We start from the raw sequence: 15,554 nt of genomic DNA on the forward strand, positions 1-15,554 counted from the left end.
AAACTACATAATTTCTTACCTATGGCTATTCGTTTCGGGCGTTACCTGTCAAAGTTACAGGTAAACGGCGTAAATTTGCAGCTGCTAAACAACTGGGATAAATGCTTCCTTGCATAGCGTGTAGATCTCAGGTAACTGATCCTAGTATATTAGCTAACGACGTCCAAGAAGGAAATCTCCGAAGACGCAGATTCCCCGTTCTTGTAGAATGAAAACTTAGAAAAAGGACAGTAACACTACGGCGGGTGTTTCGATTGGTGGAGAGATTCTTTCAACCTGCATAAAATTTTCAACCACTTCCATGAGTTGCAGGTTAAATTACAACAGTAAAAAAAAATGTATAAAAAATAACCTGTTAACGGTCGACGTGATAGCAGGAATTGCATTTCCAACAGTGCAAATTGCGTTTTCAATATGGCACTTTCCATGTAAATATCATCAATAATGATATTCCAATGGCACCACAAATTTGGGCAAAAATCAAACGCAATTACAGAATTTGGTTTTACTATTTGAAAAGTAGGTGGTTGGAAATCGTGGGTTACTGGGCGGAGAGACCTCTGGCTACGTTCTTGTCAAATATGGCGTCGAGACCTGTGATTGATTGAATCCTATGCTGGCATCACCAATTTCCTTTGAAAAAGAGAAGACAATGACGATTGAAATTTCTTACTTTTGCAAAGAGACACCCAATGATTTTGTAAGATAAAAATATTGATAGTGTCTGCTTTCGAGTCTTAGGAAACAATACAGTTATTACCATGGTCTGTTTAGTTAAAAACTCATTTCCGCCATATTGTATCAGTAACTTTCTTTAGGCAGACTTTGTCATTCCCATGGTTCATCCAACATAAATCTGAAACTCCAATGCTTACAATGAACATTTGCTAGTTGGTTGGATCAAATTGTTCCCGACTAGTGCAACATAAAACAATGCCCCATTTCTCCTTTAGAATAGTAAGAACCGAGAAGTTCGATCGGTTGAACGAGTAGCGTGGTCAAAAGTGCCATCGAAACATTTTTGGTGCGTACAAACATCATTAACTTCGAAAATAAAAGGCGTTTCTCTATGCAATCGTAAAAATAAAAATAGAAAAACTCGAAAATTTCGAACCTGATAAGTCGCGTACATCAGCAAACGGAAACGACGACACTGCAGATTGATAGGGAGAAATTTTCGTTTCTAAAACAACTAGGCACTTCGAGACGTTGACAAAAATGAACCGTCATTCTGTAAAAATGCTAAAATCTACATTGGATTGTTACCATTTTGGAAGAACAGCAAGGGTTGAACATACCGAGCGACGATTACAGGACGACTTACTTTTCGACTGCTCTGCACTGACTTCCAATCTGCAATGGCCGCCAATAATTTCTAGAACAATTCGTCGTCGGTAGAAATTGGCGCGAAAATTGGCAATAACCTTTGTGCCAACCTATTGGATCAACAATGGATTTTTCAGTTAACTTTAGATTAACTACCTATTTCCGTTATTTTCCTAAACGGATATTGCATAAATTTTATTCGTTTAGAGTAGATTGAGCAATATGTAGATGCAACAATATAGATAATTCTCCATGTTGATTAAACCCACGATTAAGCCAGCAATGCTTCGAGCTAGACAGGATATAATAGGGGAATAACCAGTAGTTACGGCAACAAAATTCTATCGTGGCTAAACGATTAATAAGCCATCCCTATCTTTATGGCGAGTGAATCATACCAAACCAGTTAAACAAAAAACATAAAAGAGATGATTCTTAACGAATTTTTTTTCAATCCTACTCTACTCATCTCTTTTGCCAGGATATCGAGGAGAGGAAGCAATTCTTGTTGAAAAACTTCCCCGCTGCATCCGCCAGATTTCGAGGAACTGAGTTCTGCGGGAATGCTTACCGAAGAAGACTATGAAAACAAATCACCACTTCCCTCGTGTGTAAGTTTCCATGTTAAGTGATCTAATTTCAAATAAATACCTTGGATAATATGGTTATGCAGGTCGATTACCGTAGGCACAAGTTCATGCAACCAGTAAAAGATCAAGGCGGATGTGGATCTTGCTCCGCATTTGCAGCCACAGCGGTCGTTGAGTTCGCACACTGCATCAAACACGGAGAATCTGTGTCTCTCAGGTATCTCAATTATTATGGGAATTGAATAACATATTGACTTATTTGGATTTGCTTTCTCCTTTTCAAAGCGAACAGCAAATTGTGGATTGCGACTTCCCCGACAGGGAATGCGGAGGTGGCTCTTACCACGAGTACTGGAGGTCCTTGATCACTTCCGGTGGTCAAGCCACTTTTGCCGCCTATCCTTACACGTCAGGGCAAACGAATCGCAGAGGACCGGCCTGTTTGAATAGGACCAAAGGAGCTCAGCTCGCTGCCGATAATCCGATCGTTGCTCTGAAAGGAGATGAAGTTGGCGTGATGAAGTTGTTGTCCCAAAAGAAAATTAGTAGACGAGGCGTCAATCTATGCGGTGTCGAAAGGGACTTGGCTACCGTAAACGTTTCCTAAATCGGCCATTGAAATGTCAAATGATTCGATTACGATTGTTTAACTTTTTAATTCAGTTACCTTTTGATTGCTAGATTAGTTCAATCTTGAAATATAACGTCAGTTAAATTGTTTATGCCTTTCAATGCTATCGATAAAGCTAATGGGCTAGTTAGCAAACCCGCATTCGAAGCGATAATTGTATGTCATTTGTAGGCAACCTGTAGAACGACTTGGTGGATTAGCAACGCACTTGATTTCAGATCCAAAACAAGATTTTTGGAGGGGAACGGTTTCTCAGTCTTCTTCTCAAAAGGATAGCACTTAGATGAGAAAAAACATGTTATCTGCCAATAAAAGAGCTACGGGAATATAGCAATCTGCTATAGCTCAGAGTTGACTAAACAAATAAGAAACAGATCGTGCGTATGGCGTCTGTACTGCAATGCTTTGCAGCTCAACCAACTAATAATAGCGCAGTGTGTGACGCACGCACATTGAGTGAATATTAGTTGGCTTAACCTAAAACAAATTCCATGAACCTAACCTACTAAAGGATAAATGCCTTACCCCATAGGCGCCATAAATGTCCTCATTTGTTTACCGGCTTTTGTGTCACGCAAATGGCCGGTTGTTCACGCCTCTCACATCTGCGTACAGAGAGTGTTTGAGGATAATTTAAACACGCGCAGCACGACGGAATACTGCTACTGCAAGTTCACGGTGGGGGCACCTTATAGTTTTACACGCAAAATCAACAAATTCGAGCTATAAAACGCCGACGAATCGACATACATTTTTAATATTACCTGGACACCATTGTCAGCCAGACTCAAATCTGCTTTTACTTATAGGTAAGAAATTATGGTTGTTTGATTCAAAAAAAAATCACGTGTGTCCCAGATGCTTTCGCTTTCAAGAGAAAGACTATTGTTAATTCAAAATCCAATTCCTTGTAAATTTGATTACATCTGTAGAATGGGTAAACTTTCGCTCCTTGTCTCTATGCTGATGGTTTCCTGCTGGGCGATGGAAATCCATGTCGATGATGTTGACACTGCTTGGCAGAAATATCTAGTAAAACGTCTTTCGTATATCGTCTAAATGAAAAAATGTTCTAACTTTCATTACTTTTACCTGGACATCTATCGAATAGGCTGAATTCCCAATCGAAATCCAAACAAAATCCGAATTCTGGTTTCGCAAATCCATTTTTAGCGAAACGCATAACAACATTGCGAAGCACAATGCTAATAAAGACGCCACCTTCCAAATGGGTCACAATCAGTTCTCCGTCATGGTATAATTGACTTTGATGATTCCACGATTAGTAAGTTAGTAATTCACTTATCAATCTCCTGCATTGAAATAAGACTGAAGAAGAGAAACATGAGTTTTTCGGTGCCTTATTACCTGTCCCACCTGTCAATATCAGTTTGGACGCGTCTTCGCGGGTAATCGCCACCTCTGTAAGTTTAATCATTCAATTAGCATTTTCTATTCAAATACCTAAAATGAGATGAAAGTAACGACTGAGAATTGGGTTTTATCTGTACAGGTGGATTACCGTACTCATGCTTGCATGTCTCCTGTACGGTATCAAGGTAATTGTGGAAGTTGCTGGGCGTTTTCAGCTACCGCAGTTGTTGAATTTCAAAAATGCATGAAAAACAATTTAATTCGTGTCGATCTCAGGTAAAAAAAAAAACCTAAAGAAAACAACACTCCTTAAGGGAGTTTGCACGCTTTGGATGTTAAATCATGTCTTCAATCATTAGCGAACAGCAGCTGGTGGATTGCAGCCGTGCCAATGGTTGTTCAGGTGGATGGGAAGACGAGGCTTGGCAATATTTGTCTACTGTTGGTGGTCAGATTATTGAGTCTACATACCCTTACACGGCGAAGGTCGCAACCTGTAAGTTCCAAAGTACGAGTTCTCCTGGAGCACAAATATCCACCACGTTTGTGCAATGGATCCCAACGAGAGACACGATCGCCATGATGACTGTCCTTACAGAAGGTCGAATAATTTCCACCTACATGCAATTGCCAAATAGCTTCATGAGTTACCAGTAAATAATAACTTAATTAAAAGAAATTTGATACGAAAACAATTAAATAAAATGTGCTATCTTAATAGGAGTGGCGTTTTCAGTGATACTACCTGCGTGCCGAACAACGCTCACGCCATGAATATCGTCGGATATGGATCTCTAAACAGCGTACCTTACTGGGTAGACTTTGAACATATCATTCAATCTTTCAACAATAATGTCTTCTGTTAAAACGTAGGTGGTTCGCAATTCGTGGGGTCCAACATGGGGAGCCTCTGGTTACGTTCTTGTCAAGCGAAGTGTTGACTTGTGCATGATTGAAACGTATCCTCGTACTACTAACGTACTCTAAAACGATAGTGCTAAAAAATGTTCCTTTGTTTGCGGGTTTTTAAATATTTGCTTTTGCTCATGCAATTCAGCCAATAAATATTTTCTTTTTCTGTAACGAGTTTAGTCTTGTGATAAAAGTAGAATAGGAATGATACAATCGGTTCTTTGCCTCCAAAAAAAATTAAATTAAGATTAAAAGCTTGAGGTTTTTTTACCTTTAAAAAGCGTAGCATCTAAGTTTTTCGTTGTTGCGTCAATTGCAAGCCGCACTACTGTCAGTGTCATATTCCCGGCTTTCCGCAGACACTTACTTTGCAATCCGTTATTTTAACGATTCTTCAGACGGACTCGTATATAGGTAAATAGACAGTAAAGAGACAGCCATTCAAATGTGAAATGATTCGATTACGATTGTTTAACTTTTTAATTCAGTTACCTTTTGAGTACAAGATTAGTTCCATCTTGAAGTATAACGTCAGTTAAATTGTTTATGCCTTTGAACGATCAGAAAAGCTAATGGGCTAGTTAGCAAACCCACATTCGAAGCGACGATTGTACGTCATTTGTAGGCAACCTGTAAAACAACTTGGTAGATCGGCAAGCACTTGATATTCGGATCCAAAACAAGATTTTTTGGATGGGAACGGTTTCTCTGTCTTGTCCTCAAATGGATAGCACTTAGATGAGAAAAACATGTTATGCTGTCAATAAAAAAGCTACGGGAATATGGTAATATGCTATAGCTCAGAGCTGATTAAACAAATAGGAAACAGATCGGCATATGGCGTCGCTGCTGCAGTACTTTGCAGTTCAACCATCTAATACTAACGCGTATGTGACGCACATCGAACGATAATTAGTTGGCTTAACCTAAAACAAATTCCATCACTCTAACTTACTACAGGATGATTGCCTTACCCCATAGGCGCCATAGATGTCCTTATTTGGTTACCGGCTTCTGTTTCACGCAAATGGCCGGTCGTTCACGCCTCTCAAATCTGGATACAGAGAATGTTTGTGGATAATTTAAACACGCGCAGCACGACGGAATACTGCTATAGCAAGCTCACGGTCGGACCACCTTATAGTTTTACACACTAAATCAATAGACTCGAGCTATAAAACGCCGACGAATCGGCATACATTTTTTATCCTACCTGGACGCCATTGTCACCCAGACTCAACTCTGCCTTCACTTTAGGTAAGAAATTATCGTTGCTTGATTCAACAAAAATTCACGAGCATCCCAAATGCTTTCACTTTCTAGAGAAAGACTATAGTTAATTCAAAAGCCAATTCCTTGTAAATTTGATTACATCTGTAGAATGGGAAAACTTTCGCTCCTTGTCTCTATGCTGATGGTTTCCTGCTGGGCGGTGGAAATCCAAGTCGAGGATGTAGACACTGCTTGGCAGAAATATCTGGTAAATCGTCTAAACGAAAAAATGTTCTGACTTCCATTCACTTTTACCTGGACATCTGTCGTATAGGCTGAATTTCCAATCAAAATCCAAACGAAATCCGAGATCTGGTTTCGCAAATCCATTTTTAGCGAAACGCATAACAACATCGCGAAGCACAATGCTAATAAAGACGCCACCTTCGAAATGGGTCACAATCAGTTCTCCGTCATGGTATAATTGGCTTTAAAGGTCTTAGCCGATTCCACGATTAATAAGTTAGTAATCCTCTTGTTAATTCCCTTCATTGAAATAAGACTGAAGATGAGAAGCAACAATTTTTCGGTGCCTTATTACCTGCCACACCTGTCAATATCAGTTTGGACGTGTCCTCGCGGCAAGTCGCCACATCTGTAAGTTTTATTATTCAATTAAGATTTTGTATTCAAATACCCAAATGAGATGAAAGTCATGACTGAAAATTGGGTTTTACCTGTACAGGTGGATTTCCGTACTAGTGCTTGCATGTCTCCTGTAAGGAATCAAGGTGGTTGTGGAAGTTGCTGGGCGTTTTCGGCTACCGCAGTTGTTGAATTTCAAAAATGCAGGAAAAGCGGCTTCGTCCGTGTCGATCTCAGGTAAAAAATAAATAAATTTTAAGAAAACCACAATTCGTTACCTACGAGAGTTCGCCTCGTGTTGAATGTTAAATCACGTCTTCAATCATTAGCGAACAGCAGCTGGTAGATTGTAGCCGTGCCAATGGCTGTTCTGGTGGATGGGAGCACGAAGCTTGGCAATATTTGGCTTCTAATGGCGGTCAAGATCTTGAGAGTAGATACCCTTACACGGCGAGGGCAGCAACCTGTACTTTCCAAAATGCCAATAGTCCTGGAGCTCAGATTTCATCCACAACTCCTGTACAATGGATACCGTCGGGGGACACCAACGCCATGATGAGTGTCCTGACAGGCGGCCGAATCCTATCCATCTACATGCAGTTGCCCAATAGCTTCATGAATTACCGGTAAATAATAATTTAATTTAAATAACTTGCAGGAATAATAAAATGGTGACATGTTGCTAGGAGTGGCGTTTTCAACGACGGTGCCTGCGTTGCCAACAACGCTCACGCTATGAATATCGTCGGTTATGGTACTCTAAACGGCATCCCTTACTGGGTAAACTTTTAACACGTTACTCAATATTTCAACAATCATATATTATGTTAAAAACGTAGGTGGTTCGTAATTCATGGGGTTCTTCATGGGGAGCATCTGGCTACATTCTCGTTCAACGAGGTGTTGACTTGTGTATGATTGAAAGATATTCTCGTACTACAAACGTCCTTTAAAACGTTAATGCTGAAAATGTCTCCTTGTATGATGGGTTAATACATTTGTTTTTGAGCATTCAGTTCAGTTCATAAATATTTTCTTTTTGTATAACGATGTTGCCTCACAAGAAAATGTACGTACAAAGGTAACAGTTCAATAACCTCACTATCTACACAACTGCAAAAACATTATTAGAACGTCATTCTCACGTCCACACCACTGTTGCCAGATTTACGGCCATTTTTTTCAAAATGCAGCGTTTCCATTTTTCCACATTGCATTTTTCTTTTTTTTTTTTTTTTTTCTTTGGAACCAAATACACAACTTGACAGACACAAAGAACTCCGCGCCATTTTGCCTTGCTTCTTAGAAAATAGAGATGCTGTTCGATGATGAAAACCGAGTTATTAACGGAGTTATTTAACCCACCTATAAACGCCCAAAAAGCTAGTCTAAAATGGCAGGACAAAGGAAAATAGCATTGTGTCTTCTAAAGTGTACCACAGGGACATATTTCAGTAACCCAAAATAAAACACCTTATTTGAACAAATGATTACCAAAGGCAGATCTGATGAGCTCGCATAGCTCTGACACAGTGGCTAAAGCCCTCCCCTTGTCAACTGTATCGCTGTATTCCATTAACATCCTATCCCGATTTCCGCAAACACTTACTTTGCCACCCGTTGCTTAACTGTTGTTCAAATCGACTCATATATAGGAAAACAGATAGATATTAATTTATTTCGTGTGTCCAAAGCTCTGTGATCCGTGTCTATGACCTCGCTTACGTCAATGGGATATACCAGCTGCATAGCTTCCCTCTCTGGTATCCCGTCATTGGGCAAAATGGAATAAAAAAATGGTTCAATCCTTTTTTCTTTCCTAATAGAAATTGTGCATGTGATTAATTGGCACCTGTCGTGTTGAGTAAATAATGGGCCCTATAAAACTCAGCGGTTTAGAAGGCGTCTCTCTCTCCTGCCCGAGTACAAGTCTCATTCATTCAACCTGTACTGAACATTTTACAGGTAAAAGGTATACTCTAACTTGGCCGCCACTTTCACTTTAAAACTACTATTGTTCTATCTCACGTACACAGTTTATATAGGCGAAAATGGAAAAACTAGCTTTCGTGATTCTTATGTTCGTCGTTGGGACGATCGGAATGCGCGGAGCTGAAGACGTGGAAGCGGCTTGGGAGAAATACTTGGTAAAACATAAGTGTAGTACGTGAATGTAGCATATATTAATTAAATTCGCTTTCTGGAAGACCGAATTCCCAATGGGCATTCAAACGAAAGCTGAATATGGAAAACGTAAGTCGAATTTCGAGAAGATTCACGCCATCATTGAAGAGCATAACGCAGATGAGAACGCTACGTACACTATGGCGCATAATCAGTTCTCTATTATGGTATTATCGAGTTATTTCTGTTGTCCTCTCTCCTCACTTAATTTCCAATTTCACGCAGGATTCAGAAGAAAGAAAACAATACCTGTTGCAAAACCTTGCTTCCACGAAATCTCTTTATGAAGAGCTGGGCTTCGAGGCTGTCGAGGATAATGACGATTCAACGATGCGCCAACTTCCACAGTTCGTAAGTTCGTTTTTGAAAGCTCAGCAGTGGCAGTAGATGTTTATAAACCATTTCGGATAGATTGATCACCGAAAAGACAGATGTATGCAGCCAGTTAAAAACCAAGGTGGATGTGGATCCTGTTCCGCGTTTGCAGCTACGGCTGTAGTTGAGTTCGCTAATTGTGTCAAAAATGGAGCACCTGTATCCCTCAGGTACACCAACCATCATTGGAAGACTAACGACATCGTTCATTTGAATATTTTTTTTCCTTTTAAAGTGAACAACAAATCGTGGATTGCGACTTCCCCGATAGGGAATGCGGAGGTGGCTCTTACCACGAGTACTGGAAGTCCTTGATCAAAGCAGGTGGTCAAGCCACTTCCGCCGCCTATCCGTACATTTCGGGAGAAACGAAAAAGAGAGGCCCAGCCTGTCTGAACAAGCCGAAAGGAGCTAAACTGGCTGCGAGAAATCCGATTGTTGCTCTGAAAGAAAGAGATGAAAATGGCGTGATGAAGTTGTTGTCCCAAAGGAAACTCGTGGCTGTTTGCATCGAAGTTACGGACAAGTTCATGAACTACAAGTGAGGCAATATAATCAAGTGAAAGTGAAATCCGTTTTAAAATTAAGAGCTATTTTTAAACAGGACCGGTGTTTACACAACCCCATGCAAAGGTGACGAAGGTCTCCACGCCGTCGCAGCTGTTGGTTATGGCACTTACAGAAACATTAAATACTGGGTAAATATTCGAGTCGAAACTGAAACCGAGTTTAATTTCTACAACCCTAATTTGATTTGCTAGGCCATTCGCAATTCGTGGTCTGCTGATTATGGCAATAAGGGATACGTCCTGTTTCAGAGAGGCATCAACCTGTGCGGTGTCGAAAGAGACTTGGCCACTGTTAACGTTGCCTAAACCGAAGTCATTCAAAGCTGATATTTATCTTTTAATCTGAAAATTTGATGAGTTATAATACAATAATCAAGCACCAATCTTGTGTTGTCCAGTTATTGCGGGAAGGGTTCTTTTATTTTCGTTAGTTATATGTTTACGTATAGAGCTCCCGAGGCTATATCAAACATGATTTAATTCGGGACTATTTGCATATCCACACTCAGCATAATTGATGTCATAAAATTTATGAAAATGTATTCTAGCTTTCATTTTTATACATCGAGGTCAGGTTAGATTGAGTATATTCTACGGTGCGTTTGCTACATCCTATAACCAAATCAGTATTGACGTTGGACTTGTATAATACCTAACGCAACTGTCATCTGATTGTTAAAAGAAAGTGTGCATCTGTTATTGCCGCTGAGTTGTAAATCCACTAAACAAGGGTGCATATACAACAATGCATAATTTTCCGAAATGGAGCAATGTTTATTATTTTTTTTACCTAGAGACAACGTAGCCCAGTTTTCTCCGCGGATCATTGGGTCCATCATGTCTGTGGCCTTCGATTCTAAATGTAGGCATTACTCGTTTCTGGCCACTTCACTTATAATTGTTGTTGCGCTCGATATCACTCCCGAATATCAAAATCGTGACGCTTGCATCGAATCGTGTCCGTCTTAATAAATCAAAGCGGATTCGACTGTCCAAAGTTAAGAGCCAATGAATAGTTTCGAGATTTATTTAATCACGCAGAGACGGCATACAAATGTTGAATCAGAACTTTGCTGTCTAACTTTCCTCTAAAAAATTTATTTTGTACGAGCCGAGTTTTGAAAGTCTTTCACATATCCCAAAGGCGTTTTGACAAAAAAAAAAAGGCGATTCTACTTTGGTATCCACATCATGCGGCAAGTTAAAATAGACGATGGGGAAAGCGTCATTTACCTTGCAACGTCCGTTCTCTATACTTTGAATTTGCTGGCTAGTTTCCTGCCCTGAATGAGTTAAACAAACTGGCGCACAAAGTTATGACGATGCTCACAGCATTCGAACTTTATTTATGTCAATAGAAAGCAGATGTTGGATTAATTTGGCAACCCCCCGAACCTTATTGTAGCCCCGCATTGCTGGAGCCATTGACCGGTGCGTAGGTGCAGGCCACCAATTTAAGTCAATCAAACCTACTATTTGCCAATTGCGCCGAATCATTAGTACAGGGCCAGAAGGAAGGTCGTTTCATTGGGCGTCATAACTTTATGGATTAAAAAACAATTGGACGCTTTTTTGTTGTTGGTGTTTTTATTGGGTCATACCCGTTGCATGATATTTCGCAAAAATTGTAACTGCGTTTGAACGAATGCGTTTGGTGGATGATCGCCGTATAGACCCCGCGTCTATTGATTGATTGTGTATCGGTTGTTGACAATTGGCGCCAGTTGCAAAATGGCCTGTTTTGCTGACAGCGATATTGAAAATCACCATATTTGAAAGTCCCGATAGCTCCCACTATAATCCATGAACGCGCAGCATTATCTGTTTTTATGCAAACATTCCCCAACCGCGTCAAGCCGGTTGATTATCATATCCGCCAATAAAAAACAGGAATGGCGAAATTGGGAAAAATCACATTACTAAAACAAAATATTAACTTGCCAAAAGTGGAGCGCAATTTATCAATATTTTTCGACACAACAGCATTAACACAAAAACAATAACGAAAATGTTTGGACATTTTCCAGTTTCTCCGCGAGTTATCGAACGACTCTAACATAATCTTGTCATTTACCTAATAAACCCTAAAAGCCAAACATTTTCCCATTGTTACAAGGACATTTGGCTCTCACGTTTGTATCCAACGCAGGGCAATAAATCTCACGTGAACCTAGGCAAATGTGCATCGAGGACAGCCCCTAAAAGCCTGAAAAAGTGATTGCCAGTTGGGGGGGGACTGTCGTGCGGGAGCCGCATTGACCTCATTTACAGTCGCTTGTCTCCAATCTTTTTTTTTTTGTTCTCGCAGGTTGACGTGAAAATAAGGAATTCGAAAATGGCTTTTTTCTTTTTCACGCTCTAGCTTGCACACCCTAACGTTCCAGTGTGGATTCTATATCACACTAAATGATAGCGATACGTAAACCAGATCAATAAAAATTTCTCCACATCATGTGTGGTAAATGAGAGACATACCTGTTTTACGTATATACATACCTTTCTTTAGAGACATGAGGAATCTGGGCGTGTTCGTCTTGTACACGAGAGATTGCGTTAATGTGTGGTACTTTTCTTTTTTTAATGATACACTTAAATACTTATATAATTATACTAAATAGCGTCGAAAATCCAAGGGTTTACCCATCCACACAGACGACTGACAGAATGAATGACTTTCACGTTGCAAAAACCTGCTGAGCTCACGACAATGGATGACTTGCTATGCTGCACATATCTGATGGGTCTCATCGCAGCACAAGGTTTAAACACATAACGAGTTCTCCTTGTTGCGGTGAGTAGATAAATGTTTACCCTTTTCATGTTCATGACCTTTTCATTAGGTCTTGATGCACTAACAGCATAAAATGGCTCACGTCTCAAAACCCACGTCCTTCATTTGCCGACATTTCTGGCTACCGTTGTCGTTGCATAAGGATCCTATTCTAAACCGTATTCCCATCGTTAAATGTGAACACAAATCTTAAGCATTCCCCACCATTATGAATTTGAAATGTGTACTCGTTATATTTATTTTTTGGGGGGAACTTCTCAAACAAATAAGGATGGTAGAGTGAATGGAGGTTGTACCTTAGTGGAACCCGAGCAGGTGGCCCAATTGATGCCCTGATGTAACAAGGAGGAGTTTGCCCGGCAACAAGGAGAGCTAAAACTTTCGCTCAAGAGAGTTCCCTCCGAAGTTTTTGGGCTAAAACTCACTTTCATAATAGTTATGTATAACTTTCTTTTTATAGTACACTGTCAGTTGAAGCAGTCAAACGATTGGAAGCTCAACTATAGTGATTAGGGACACATTGTCTGGATTGTGTAACATCACGAGCTTAACGAGAAGGACGTACCCTGCCCTCACGGTGAATTCCTGTGGCATGTAATATGATTTGTGAATCATTTCAATTAATGATGACGTGATAAAATGTTAGACCACAAACCAGCTTTCCGCCCAATCGTTTATGGAAACATACCGTTTCAAAACCATAGATTATATGAATCTGCCATAGTTAACTGGCACTCGATCATAGGTACGATAATGTATGGCTTATGATATACAAAATAGACGGGGTCTTTCCACACCAACTTGTGGGGGGGACGTCCTTGAAGCAACACAGAGAATGAAACATAACAAGTTGTGGCTAATTGAAACATCTGTTCTGATGTACCGGTTAACACTCTACCCACACAAAGGCAATTATTGACTATGGTTAAGTTGGCTCCTATAGTCAGCTATCATCGAACTCGTTCGACCCGATCTTTTGGCCCAACTGTGTTCACAGCAACCTACGCTATAAACCTACGCGAATTATAGTATATATAACATGGCGTTAGGATTGAACCAGTTACCGCCTCATCATTTGCCTCCGGTGTCCTGAACACAGGTAAGTTATAGCATTAAACTGTTTCTCGTCATATCAATTAAATTTAAGTGATTCGATAATTGTAAGTCTAGACAATTCTCGAAGCAGTATGAAAGTAACTTGTTTAGCCATAGTTGTGGCACTTGCATGTGCTTCATCAGGCCAAGCAAACGTTAGTTTGGAAGAGGCCTGGGAGAAGTTCCAAGTATAAAATCAAATGTTTTGAACAGTATTACGAATTCATTCATTATTATTCACATTAAAGCTTGAATACCCTTTGGGCGTTCAAACGAAAGCTGAATATGGAAAATGCAAATCGAACTTTGCAAAAACGCATTCCATGATCGAAGCGCACAACTCCAATCCGAACTCAACTTATCAAATGGAACACAACCGATTCTCCGTCATGGTAATGTGTAAATATCCCTCATAAATATGTTTACTTTCATTCATTCGTTGATCATAGGATGACGAGCAAATGAAAAAATACCTGGGAGCCATCCTACCAACACCTTCAAGCTCCCAAACGTACCTGAAATTTGCAGTCAAAGCGCTGCCATCGTTCGTGAGTTGCATCTCTTTCTTATTACAAATATTGCTATTTCTATAAAAAATTATCTACAGGTTGATCACCGTCAACACTGGTGCATGCAGCCTGCCAAGGATCAAGGTGACTGTGGAAGTTGCTGGGCTTTCTCTGCCACTTCGGTGGTTGAATTTGGCCATTGTCTCCTTCGCGGAACCAAAGTGGCTCTAAGGTAATAGCATTTCAAATCATTTCGACCTTGCTAGATTAAATTTTGAATTATATTCAGCGAACAGCAGTTGGTGGATTGCGACAGGTCAAACTATGCCTGCGGAAAGGGAAACGTGGCAAGAACTTGGATGTACATTGCCAATGCGGGTGGCCAGGCCGCTTCTGCGTCATATCCTTACAAGGCGGCGAAAGGCACCTGCGTTTATAACTCATCCATGAAGAAAGCCACCGTTTCACAAAACGATCCTGTTGTCAGTATCGCTCCTGGTGACATTAATACGATGATGAGCCTATTGGCTAAAAGGCAGCTCGTTTCAGTCGCATTCGCCATTGTCAGATCGTTTGAAAATTACAGGTAAAAGCGGCAGCTTTAAGGGATTTTTTTTGTTCCATATCGAATTTTGCAATTTACAGGAGCGGTGTGTACACGGAGGCTAATTGCCAATCTAACATCAGAGGTCACCACGCCGTCACGCTCGTCGGTTACGGCACTGCAAACGGCATGGATTATTGGGTACCATTATTGGGCCAGAATTTATTTATGAAATGTTTCGTTTCAATTAAAGCGAGACTGTCGAATTTGAATTTAGATAATTCGTAACTCGTGGGGAGCAAGGTGGGGAGCCGCAGGATACGTCCTATTCCAAAAAGGCAAAAACCTATGCGGCATCGAGTCATACGCGTTGACCACTAACGTCGTTGGATGATCGTAACACAAACGGCCAAAAAACTCCCAAACGAGTCCTTCGCAAAAGGGAATGTTATTGAACGTAATATACACTGGGCCAAAGTCGTCATGCAACAATGTGTTTTTTTTTTGGTTATCATAATCTGTAAATGGCAAATATTTTAAGTACTGCCATAATCACACGGCAAGGCAACAAGTTGGCGAATTTTTTTGGAGTGCTTGAAACAGATAGCGATTATTTCACGCTGATAATTAGGTTAAAGTGATGTTGAAAAATGCAGCCATTTTTATAATACCCGTTGGCTATTGTTTTCGCAGCACTTTCTTCTTAGAGCCTTTCATTTTCAACAGACGGATGACAAGTGGATGAAGCTCTTTGTGAAGTTCTCCACAACATTTTGAAAGCTCGAGACATCTGAATA

General features: G+C 40.3%; 4 protein-coding genes and 1 long non-coding RNA gene across 8 annotated transcripts; 4 read left to right on the forward strand and 1 right to left on the reverse strand.

The window, feature by feature from the left end:
• Positions 1 to 32: 32 nt before the first annotated feature.
• Positions 33 to 1,423, reverse strand: LOC132088220 (uncharacterized). The gene is made up of 4 exons (XR_009421604.1): positions 1,267 to 1,423; positions 1,115 to 1,199; positions 353 to 633; positions 33 to 276 (listed from the first exon to the last, which is right to left on the reverse strand). It is a non-coding gene; the product is annotated as an uncharacterized LOC132088220 (long non-coding RNA).
• A 1,875-nt stretch (positions 1,424 to 3,298) lies between these two features.
• LOC130703664 (uncharacterized) lies at positions 3,299 to 5,004 on the forward strand. The gene is made up of 8 exons (XM_057525104.1): positions 3,299 to 3,356; positions 3,480 to 3,579; positions 3,659 to 3,802; positions 3,876 to 3,971; positions 4,061 to 4,197; positions 4,281 to 4,574; positions 4,643 to 4,736; positions 4,795 to 5,004. The coding sequence occupies exons 2-8, from the start codon at positions 3,481 to 3,483 to the stop codon at positions 4,906 to 4,908; spliced, it is 978 nt and encodes a 325-aa protein (XP_057381087.1). The 5' UTR covers positions 3,299 to 3,356; position 3,480; the 3' UTR covers positions 4,909 to 5,004.
• A 1,031-nt stretch (positions 5,005 to 6,035) lies between these two features.
• On the forward strand, positions 6,036 to 7,705 carry LOC130703663 (uncharacterized). Its single transcript, XM_057525103.2, has 8 exons — positions 6,036 to 6,090; positions 6,214 to 6,313; positions 6,380 to 6,523; positions 6,607 to 6,702; positions 6,791 to 6,927; positions 7,020 to 7,316; positions 7,377 to 7,470; positions 7,530 to 7,705. The coding sequence occupies exons 2-8, from the start codon at positions 6,215 to 6,217 to the stop codon at positions 7,641 to 7,643; spliced, it is 981 nt and encodes a 326-aa protein (XP_057381086.1). The 5' UTR covers positions 6,036 to 6,090; position 6,214; the 3' UTR covers positions 7,644 to 7,705.
• A 904-nt stretch (positions 7,706 to 8,609) lies between these two features.
• On the forward strand, positions 8,610 to 10,201 carry LOC130703662 (uncharacterized). Of its 4 annotated transcripts, none has more exons than XM_057525099.1 (8): positions 8,610 to 8,655; positions 8,727 to 8,837; positions 8,898 to 9,041; positions 9,100 to 9,225; positions 9,286 to 9,419; positions 9,485 to 9,790; positions 9,854 to 9,947; positions 10,011 to 10,201. In XM_057525099.1, the coding sequence occupies exons 2-8, from the start codon at positions 8,742 to 8,744 to the stop codon at positions 10,122 to 10,124; spliced, it is 1,014 nt and encodes a 337-aa protein (XP_057381082.1). In that variant the 5' UTR covers positions 8,610 to 8,655; positions 8,727 to 8,741; the 3' UTR covers positions 10,125 to 10,201. The 4 variants fall into 4 exon arrangements, with proteins under 4 accessions (XP_057381082.1, XP_057381085.1, XP_057381084.1 ...); XM_057525102.1 differs by having other exon boundaries at positions 8,620 to 8,655; positions 8,736 to 8,837; XM_057525101.2 differs by having other exon boundaries at positions 8,638 to 8,662; positions 8,736 to 8,837.
• Positions 10,202 to 13,687: 3,486 nt separating this feature from the next.
• On the forward strand, positions 13,688 to 15,151 carry LOC130704185 (uncharacterized). The gene is made up of 8 exons (XM_057525651.2): positions 13,688 to 13,708; positions 13,775 to 13,892; positions 13,953 to 14,096; positions 14,154 to 14,252; positions 14,312 to 14,445; positions 14,503 to 14,799; positions 14,859 to 14,958; positions 15,035 to 15,151. The coding sequence occupies exons 2-8, from the start codon at positions 13,797 to 13,799 to the stop codon at positions 15,149 to 15,151; spliced, it is 987 nt and encodes a 328-aa protein (XP_057381634.1). The 5' UTR covers positions 13,688 to 13,708; positions 13,775 to 13,796.
• The last annotated feature ends 403 nt before the right edge of the window (positions 15,152 to 15,554 follow it).

This window comes from Daphnia carinata, chromosome 8, assembly GCF_022539665.2.
Source record: "Daphnia carinata strain CSIRO-1 chromosome 8, CSIRO_AGI_Dcar_HiC_V3, whole genome shotgun sequence".
Lineage (NCBI taxonomy): Eukaryota > Metazoa > Arthropoda > Branchiopoda > Diplostraca > Daphniidae > Daphnia > Daphnia carinata.